Source organism: Oreochromis aureus, linkage group 13 (assembly GCF_013358895.1).
Source record: "Oreochromis aureus strain Israel breed Guangdong linkage group 13, ZZ_aureus, whole genome shotgun sequence".
Taxonomy (NCBI): domain Eukaryota; kingdom Metazoa; phylum Chordata; class Actinopteri; order Cichliformes; family Cichlidae; genus Oreochromis; species Oreochromis aureus.
Window position 1 is genome coordinate 18617260 of NC_052954.1, and position 10192 is coordinate 18627451.

The 10192-nt window shown below is 38.7% G+C and overlaps 1 protein-coding gene across 1 annotated transcript; it reads right to left on the reverse strand.

The window, feature by feature from the left end:
* Positions 1 to 4134: 4134 nt before the first annotated feature.
* rgra (retinal G protein coupled receptor a) lies at positions 4135 to 9786 on the reverse strand. The gene is made up of 7 exons (XM_031735253.2): positions 9708 to 9786; positions 9258 to 9414; positions 8772 to 8893; positions 8098 to 8251; positions 7883 to 8000; positions 4586 to 4699; positions 4135 to 4297 (listed from the first exon to the last, which is right to left on the reverse strand). The coding sequence occupies exons 1-7, from the start codon at positions 9784 to 9786 to the stop codon at positions 4154 to 4156; spliced, it is 888 nt and encodes a 295-aa protein (XP_031591113.1). The 3' UTR covers positions 4135 to 4153.
* Positions 9787 to 10192: the final 406 nt, after the last annotated feature.

The following is a 10192-nucleotide window of genomic DNA, read 5'->3' on the forward strand; positions in this document are numbered from 1 at the left end:
GCCCATATGAAAACTTCATTGGTTGACCAGACATAATCCTTGGTGAACTCTAAGTACCTGAATATGTTTGATTGTAAGAGAAGGAAAGCCGATGAAAAAAAAAGCTACCCGTGCTCTGCTGCCAGACATTTGGATTCAGAGTATAACATAATCCAGCAGCTATTTGAAGTAAATCTCTGGCCAGCGTGGCTTAAATAATTAATCTGCAGACATCATCTATGATGACACTTCATGATTAGCTATTAATAAACCCTTTAAAGAGATTTTATCTCTATCCTTAAGTATTTCACAGCAATTCTTCATAGTCAGGGATAACATACTGCACAGAAACAAGTATTTTCTTCTTTTTTTTCTTGTTTAATATTTTATAATGTAGAAAATATAAGCTTACTTCCTGTACTTCTCATTTTACTTCAAATTGTTGAGTTGAAGATGTTCTACTATTTTGATTCCTGGAGAAATTATGGTGATACCAGGAAGGAGCTGAAATGATGACAGCTGGGTGAGCTTACTACTATTTTACTCTGGTGGTGAATTGACTTTCTAATTATTTCTTGCATAATGGTCTTTAAAACAACGGATCCTTTCATGTTGGCAGTTAATAATGGCCTGCAGCGGTTTAGGAAGTGGGGTCAGAGTAACCCTTCCTACCAGATGACAGCTCCATATGCCCACCAGTGTCCGGGGGACTTGAATGTACATGTCATCAAGGCTCTGGTGGTTATTTTATGTTGATAATTACTAAAGTAATCTCCAGAGGACTCTTGCATCTAGCAGAAATAGTCCTTTTTTCAAGTACAGATCAGGGAACCATAAATGTCTAATTTTTAATGGAAAATGTTTGACTTACCTGTAATAAATGAGAAAGTTGCTGATGACACATGTGTCAGCAATTCTTAATTATGCAACAACACACTCAACTGACAGACTGTCATCAGTTAATCTGCTTAAAAACACCAACTGGGGGCTTCTACTGTATGTTACATCCACTGAGTGTTAGGTCCACAATGCTGGTTGAATGAATACTACAGTGTAATCACCCTGACACACATCCGGTGGAGGAAGAAATACCCAGAGCTAAAACTCAAGTACAAATAGCAATACTGAAGAGTAGAAATACACACAACAGTACACACTGTATACATCAGATCTTTATGCAGTTAGATCTTGATGTTTATTTTTGATAATGGTGAATTTTATTTGATAGTTTACCGCCTGTAGACAACTACAGTGGATTTTAAAGCAAACAATCAACGTGTGATTGACCTGCAGTGTTTCAGCATTAATTCAAGCTTCAAGGAATTACAACCCCCTTTACACATCATTCCCCATTTTCAGAGGCTCAAAGATAATTGGATAATTCATGGACAAGCAGTTTCATGATCAGGCGAATCCTTTTTCCTTGTTTAGCTGATTCCAAGTGTTGAACTTGCTCTGTGCATCTTTTCATTTGAATTCTCAAGTTAAGGTTCAAGAGAAAGAGGCCATCATCAGGCTGTAAGCCAGAAAGCCGCCAGCGAGAGAAGGGAAAGCTTTACTTAAAGTATGGGCTTAGTTCTATAGTCAAAGTTCTCATTATACACAATGGATTTAGATACAGATTGTTAATTTATTATTACATTTTATTTTAGTAATCTAAGTACTGAAATATAAAAAGAGTTAAAGTAAGATGATATAGATGTAATTTGTTTCCAGCACTGCACACATAGTTGCTATTTAAGCCTCACAAGAACTGTCAGTCATTAATGGTAATTTACATTTGTTAGATAAGCATCATAATCTTTTTGAACATGAATAAAATGATAAGAAAAGACAAGAGAGTTTATCTGCAATTCTTTATTAATTATTTGATTATTGAATGGATATTTAGTGCAAGTTGTCACTGTTTTAGATTAATCAGGATGACTGCAAATTATAAACATTACATCAACCACACAAAAACAATGTTTCCCAGTATTTACAGGATTTTATAGGGACCGGTCACTATACAAAATCTACTGTATATATTGTAAAGTAGAAGTGTTGTCTTTCAAATTCCTCCAACTAATATTTAAGATTTGAAAGGACTTCATTTATTTCATTCATTGCATTTTCCCAGGAAAGTCTCTTGGAGACATTTCTAAACAACTGCCAGTCCACAGTAATCGGTTTAATCAGCTGTACATAAGTATAAGTTATTTGAATTTGGCACCACTTTGCCAAGTACTGGAAAAAGACCCAAACTGTCACCCTCAGATGAGAGCAATCTGATAATGATGCTCAGAAACAACACAAGACTGAGGGTACCAACAAGAATAAAGCCCTTGCTCCAAACTCAACACCTTCAATCTTGACTAAAATTTGGATCTGCCCAATTAATACGTCAAATGACTTCAGGAGAAAAGTTTAATTGTATGGTCAGACGAGACAAAGATTGAGCTATTTTGCCACAGTCACAAATACACATCAAAAGTAATTTTGGAATTGATAAATTAGGCTAACAATAAACTTCTGGCACATCTGTGCCAGGAACCCAGCTAATTAAAATGAACTCTACCAATTCTGCCAAGAAGAGTGATCAAATATTCAACCACAATTATGCAGAAGCTTGTTTATGGCTGCTAAAAGCATCTCGTTGAGGTGCAACTTGCTAAAGAACCAACTATTAGTGGGGGTGTATGTATGCGGATTGGAGAAAAATAAAAGTACATTGAAACTTGGGCACCAAATTCTTGTTTTCTGACTCCAATGACTCCATCCGGGAAAATGAACAGTTCAAAGAAATCATAAAAAGCTCAGAATTACCATGACATTCATGTCCATGATGAGTGTGAATGATTTCTGACCACAAATGTATTTTATGTTGTAACATAAAACAGAAAAATGATTTGTTAAAGTAGCCCTCATCTTTAAAAACATATCCTTTTTAAAACAGCTTTTATATTAAATTCTGAAGTATCAACATTTGGTAAAAGAAAACCATAAAAATGTGGAATGTGGTCTTTGAAACCTACTTAAAAAATAGTCATTTTATAATAACCACTATGTTACTGTGTATTGTTCAATGTTGTGCTTAAACAATAGTGTATTTTACATAAACATCAAAGTAAAAATACATTTCATGATATGCAGAAGTCAAATGGATGAAGTGAAATGTTCCTTGAACCTATATTCATAGAGCACTCTGGACCAGACATGAATTCGCCTCAGTAAATAACACTGATTTATTCAGAGTTCTTGGTGATATTGTATTGTTATAGCAAAGTTTGGATGCTGGCGTGGAGGAGAGAAGCATGTTCAGTCGATCTACAGGCAGAGACTGTTGTGGGGACTGTGAATTCAAGAATGGTCCTCTTGTTTAAAGGATTAATGCACTTCTATCCTGGTGAGAGAGATCACTCACAACCCTGCAACACATGATGGAATATCAGTGGCCTGAATGCACTTTCATATTTCATTAACAGGCGCCATAAGGATTAAGAAACGCCTTTTGAATGTCAGACTGTGATGTCTCTTTTTTTAGCTGAATTAATCTATTTAAGAGCCTTTCATCTTCAACCAGATGGCAAAATAGGCAACTAGTGAGGAGAAAATGTTCTGATTGCTGTCTGCAAGGACATTTGCACTATAAGCAAAGTGAAAATGATTAAAATATCCCAAGCTGCTGTAGCAGAGTCCTTAAAAAAATAAATAGTCATATTTGCTATAATTTGCATAATATGGTTTTAAGCTCTGTGCATCACTTGCTCTGCAGGTGTGTTTGCATTGAAACTAACTGGATTAACATGAACACATGGATATGATTAATTCTTAAGATGAACTCAAAATTAAAACAAATCACATTTGAATTGAGAGACAGAGAAATTTATGTGGTTACAGAAGTAGCCAAGCCCAAAGTTTCTGCTGTTCTGTATGGAACTGTATATTAAACAGCATAATAAACTAATGCTACTCTCCCAAAGTCCATTAGGAGGTACACGTTATTTCATATGTTTGTTTTGTAATGTGACAATCATTTTAGAAATACAACTGCAGACACAACGGGGAGCAGATCCAGAACAGGTGCAATGGCTACGACTGCTCAAGACACACCACATGCACAGACACTCACAAACATCTATGTACCTGCGAGAAACCACAAGGACAGTATGCATGTAATTATTGTATGCTCAGTTTATTTGGACTTGTTCTCAATTTGAGGCACATCAATCTTTTCCCCGGTGATTAACTGCCAAATGCCTCCTCTGTAGTTCTCATTTCCCAGTGCGTACAGGAGGGCATTGAAGGTGGGAGCAGTCTTAGCCAGGATAGGCGCGATCTGCAGAGACAGGACCCAAATATCATGGTCAATTAGATTTTTCTTAGTAGAAATATTAGGAAATCATTTGTGTTGTTTGTTCATGTTTTGGACTCCACATGGCGCTTTGCATGTCTTCTGTAACAAAGGGCAGAATTCTTTAAATTCAAGGAACAAATGTTTTATATTAAATATGTACATTTGAACCACATGTAAAAACAAGCAGCTAAGCTAAGCTGTATTTTTTTAATGCATTACTAAGTGGAGTCAGAAAAACTTTGTGCCAAAGTATGTAATGATAGTCGTTACCATTCTGAGCTTAGGTGAGACGAGGTTTGCATTCTCCACAGCAGCATAGAAAGCCAGGATCCCATAGGGCCCCCAGCAGAACAGCATAGTCTTCAGAGGAGTGTTGGGGTTGAACTGCGGAGGGGAAACAATGGGTAGTGGAGGGAGGATAAATGTGCAAAGGAATGAAAAGTGGGGAAAAGAGAGGATAAGAACAAAAATGATTAGCAAACCACAAAGACTGAAGGGGAGAAAAAGGCTTTGTGTCATGAGGTTTTCTGCTTGGAGGCAAGTCACATGCCCGGGTGAAAACGAGTTTGCACTAAGATCATTAATGCTAAGCTACAAAACAAAAACAGTGAGTGAGTGAGAGGGCAGGTCGGTGTAATCCAAGGCTGAAAGCAGACATTATTCTGCACCATAGTTCACACATACAAAGCAGCACTGACACATTAACATATAGTTTTCACAATTCCTACCTATAAGTAGCTTTAGTTTTCTTAACATTGTTTCACTGGACAACTTATTACCTTAAAAAAAAAAAGATTTTTGACCTCACAGAACTGAACACTTTTGCTTACTGTGCATGCAAATGTCTATTTGTCACCTTTTGGTCATTTAATTGTATAGTAACTTTTTGGGTTACTGTGTCCACAGATTGAGTTTAGATTTACTCTGCTCACAGAGCTCCACAAATGTATGCTACACATAAGAAATGATGAAAAACTGGGGTTTATGTTTGATTTAAAAGTGGGATGAAAAACATATGATGTTTTTGTGAAGCAGTTTGTGATATTTATCTTGAAGGATGCTTTATAAATAAATATTTACTTACTTATTTAATAGGCTACTGTTACATGCTCGGTTTGCACTGCCTGGGAAACAGACCATCCATAGGTAAACCAGACAGTGAGTGCTTAAAGACCCATTGTAAAAGGAAAGTCAGAACACTTTTTTGTCTAAAAATTTTCATTTGATAGCCGGGGTCGAGATAAAAAAAAGTGTTAAATTTCAGTAAAACACATTTCTGTATGCACCAAAGCAGCTTTAAAACATTCTCCATAATGACTTCACACATTTCAAGCAACACCCACCTAACTGGACTACCACCATAACCAGCTGCCTCTTATAAAGACATATAAGTTCTTGTTCTGATTTAACAATGCTCCTGATTTGTGATATAGTAATCTATTGAAAACAGGTGCCAACCAGTCAGAGTACATTGGTGATTTTCAAATATTTTGTGGGCTTTCCTTCTTTGTATCAAAGCAGGTTTAAACTTTAGGCTCTCTTCATTGAGGACGATGTTGGCAGTGCAGTCTAGGTGAACTGCTACCAATTTTAGTAGAACTGAATGAACTGACTTTCAAATGGGAACATTACATTAGCTAAACCTCTATAAACAATTAGTTTTTAAGGCCATTTTCATCAAATGTGTGTTTGTGAAAGACTGTCCTACACTGAGTGTTAATGTTAGCTCAGTAAAATGAGCTCGTTTCTAGGTTCATATGGTAAATAAAATAGATTTGTTTATAGAGGATTGTTTAATTTATCCCCAGAGAAAGATGACGACTCCAAAATGCTCCAAATAAACAAGTGATAACAATCAGACCAAGTCAGACAAGAACAGACAACATTCTCTTTGTTTAAGGATCCGTCATCAAAATAAAGCCAAATAAAGCCATATGCACTGTAGTGCTTTTGCTGGACATTAGCCTGATTTAAGCTTATAAAATGGAAAAATCCCATCCGTCCATCTATTTTCTGTATCGCCACTGACAGTGGGTGACATACAGAATACACACTAGGCAGGCTCCCAGTCAATTACAGGGCTAGCACAGAGCCAGCCATTCATGCTCACATCCACACTTACATCAAATTTAGACTTAACAATTAACCTAACATTTGTCTCTTTGGCCTGTGGGAGGAAATCAGTGTACCCAAAGAAAACCCACAAAAGCACAGGGAGAACATGTAAACACTGCACAGTACCACAAAGTCTCTATTATTAAAGCTAAAAGGACAGAAAAAATATTGTTGACTAAAACAGGCTGTACTTTAAATAACAGTAAATATACTAGGCTTACAAAAAACTAAATAAAATTGTCCCAACAGCTATAATGGAACTATAGCTAATAAACTCTGATCTGTCTGAGGTGTGGAAGAGTACACAAAGTCACTGGCTGTTAAATCCTGATCAGGCACTTACTGCTGTTGTGCCTGGCAGATAAATCTCTGGCTCACAAACTACTGTGTTCTGTCTTTTTCTAAAACAAACAAACAAACCAAAAAACCCTCAATGACATACGAGTACACTTAAAGTCAAGATGTCCAAGTGTTCTAGCACCATGGTGAATCTGTGTGGTGCTGAGACTGTGAAAAGAGTCTCCGAACTCCATCCACATATAGCAGGGATTCCCTACATACTTATATTTAATCATCTGTAAGTAACTGAAAAGAAACACTGACATTTGCTTATGCTTGAACCTTTCCAGAAGTGATAATGATCAGCTCTGTAAAACTGATTACACATTTACAAGATGGAGTTTTCTTTTAGATAACCCCAAATTATTTGTGACCATTCTAGGTCTATTTTCTCTCCTTAATTTAGGTCGTGTCACACTCCTAGGCGTTGTTCTGCTTCCAAGTTTTAATGCATACTTTCCCCCTTTTCTAATAATTTGACTGTAAACTGTTTGATTATTACATAATTGCTGTTCTCTGGTGGAGTACTGGGTGTCTCTACTTGGCAGTTTGTGTTTGTAATCAAAGTGTCTCTCCAGCTAGCTCGGATGACTGTAAGTAATGAGCTTATGCAACACAAAGCGGGCCACCTGATTCAACCCCTCCAGAACTCCACTATTGAACATTGTTCTTCTCACTGCACACCAGCTACTGCCCACATTCCCAGCTCAAGCCACTGATCTTCGCCCTGTGGTAATGACCTACATATATTGCAGCGTAAATGCTCCTCATTCACACTCTGTTTTGTTTCTCTGAATAAAGGCCACATGAGGCTATTGTGCTTACGCTAGGTTGAGGAGAATCCCCCTGATTTCTTTCAGTGGGCAACTTCAAAGCATAGAGAGCCTTTACAAGGACTACATATTTTAGAGGATTTATGCATCTGTTCTTATAAATGTCAGATTCTTGGATTTCAGACTAATTCCCAGGATTTGTTCTGTATGCGTTTCTTGCTACTCCAAAGTGAATCTGGATATCAGTGCAATCTACAACACTTTTTTCCCCCAGCAAAAGACATCTTCTTCTAATCTTATGTTGCTAAAGTTTGTGCATAATTTAATTTACAGTACTTACTCTGGGGTTTCCTGTCTTCTTGAATTTCTGTGCAATGGACTGGTAAGAAGACATGACGACAAACACCTGGATGCCCATGTTGAAGATGCTCATTGGAATCAAGTAGGACACGTAGTTTCTATGGACAGAGACACACACAGCAGGTTAAAAAAAAGTGAAAATAGCATATATTTATCTTGCAAGCACTGTGCAGAATTTATGTGTGTATATGGCACCTGTCTCCTTTGCTGTAGTCCAGTGTGCAGCAAGTCCTGAGGGGCTCATAGTCGTACTCTCCCCAGCCAATGAGGGGCATGGCGGACCAGAAGGCAGTGAACAGCCACACAAACACAGCCAGAGTGATGGCACTGCTCCACTGCAGCTTTGTCCCTGGGAAGAACAATATTCTTCATGACTAGTTTAAACACCAGCAACACAATGAATGCATACTCAAGTAGGCTACTGATTTTATTTCTGTTTTAAATGTCACACTGCTGCTAAGAAACAAATGTGCATTCTTAGCAAAACTAATATCTTAACTAGAGCTGCTTGTTTGAAACAGTTATAACAGAGTTAACAACAGTGTAATAACCCCTGCACTAACTGTTCAAATCAAGGGACATTTGAGTTGAGTCATTTCCTCTTGCCCATGTACCCTGGTACTAATGATGTTTAAAAATAGGGTGTGGGACTTATTGTTAACACTCAAGCCTTCCAGGTTGCAGTTAGAGGTGTCAGCCTGTGTTATAACAACTGTTCAGGTTGCTATTTATTTGCATATTCCCTCATTATTTTGTCTGTAGAAAATTTAAAGACAGCAGCGTACTTGGCTGATTAATGCACACATTTGTGCAACATAGGAGAGGAAAGGTTGACTGCATTTGGTTTCATCAGCCAGATATTGACTTACTGGTACAGTACTGGTGATATCTGTCCCAGGCGACGGCAGCAACAAAGTGGATGCTGGCAAGAGCTGTCATGAAGCCCTGGAAGCCATGAGTCTGGCATCCATCAGAGCCATAAGGCCAATACCTAAAGACAGAGGATGTATTCAAAGTTGACTGACTCAAGAAACCCCTTAAGCACCAATTTTAGCCAGAACAATACATAAACAAATCTCTAGTATAACATTTAATCCATGAACTGGCGAACAGTGAGAGCAACGTGTCTCATTTCCTGATTGCAGTTTGAATATGCTCTGTACTGACCCTCTTCACTGTACAGCCTTAATTGCACCACTCTGCATCGATTATAGAGCTCTGTACAGATGATTCGTCACAACAGGTGGCCAGCAGTAGCCTATTGTCACCGGCATTATTTTCTCATTACATTTCATCCCACCCACATGCGGATGGACCTCGATGTCCATTATGAAAGGGGTGGTTACATCACTCACCTCAGAAAGCTGGAGAAAGCGGCGATCGTGGCGTTCATGGAGATGCCAATATCAGCCATCGCTAAACTGAATACTAGGAAATTGCTGGGAGTCCTCAGTTCTCTCACTTTGAGGAAAGCAAGCATTGTGACCGCATTTAGAAAGAAGCCCAGCAGACCTTTGGGGAAGGGGAACAAAAAACACACACAATGCAAATCAGCGCGCACATCGATGCTTACTGCGAAATAGCTCACACCTCAAGGCGAAAGAGAACACGCTCTAGTCATGCATCGCATTCATTTTTTTTTTTAAATTTTGTGTTTAGACCATAAATAAGCATTATTTTGCAAGTTTACTGAGAAACGGGTCCGTGTCAGTGACCGGGTGGAGACATGTCCTGGCGTAGGTTAATGGCAAACACAGCAGGCAAAGTCCTCGTAGTATTTGGCTGAATTCCAAGACATAACTTACCCTCCACAAGCAGACAAGATCCGAGGGAAAACACATCAAACTCGGAGAAGCCCTCCGGTAAAGGGTACGAAGAAACCATCCTGAAGCCTGATTTGACACACCAAAGTGCAGCTGTCACAGACTCCTCTCGGTCCGCTTGTTTACGATGCCCCTCGGTGTGACCGAAGAGAGCCGGCTTTTAAAGGGGCATTTCACGTGAATGCTTGCAGTTTATTATGTAAAGCCTCTCTGTCGCCCCAATCCGCGCAGGAATGTCTTAATGAACGCGGAACGTAACCCTTAATGCGCATTTACGCGCCGCAACAATAAAGCCTTCTATTAATTGCACAACAAGCCTTTGTGTTGCGGTGTCCCGGTGAGGATGCAGCGGCTGCTGAAGTTAAACGACGAGACTCGGGTTTGACCGAGTCCACAGCCCTGTATATACACAGGTTTGCTTTATGGAGGCACAACAGGTGTTTGCAAACCAATGTCCCCCTGCCAAT

Bases quoted from the DNA above. Each gene is read 5' to 3' on its own strand.
- rgra (XM_031735253.2), bottom strand. From the start codon at position 9,786: ATGGTTTCTTCGTACCCTTTACCGGAGGGCTTCTCCGAGTTTGATGTG. The intron at 9,415-9,707 runs GTAAGTTATGTC...CCTTCCCCAAAG, and splicing joins ATCTTGTCTGCTTGTGGAGG to GTCTGCTGGGCTTCTTTCTA. The intron at 8,001-8,097 runs GTGCCATATACA...CTCTGTCCATAG, and splicing joins GACTACAGCAAAGGAGACAG to AAACTACGTGTCCTACTTGA.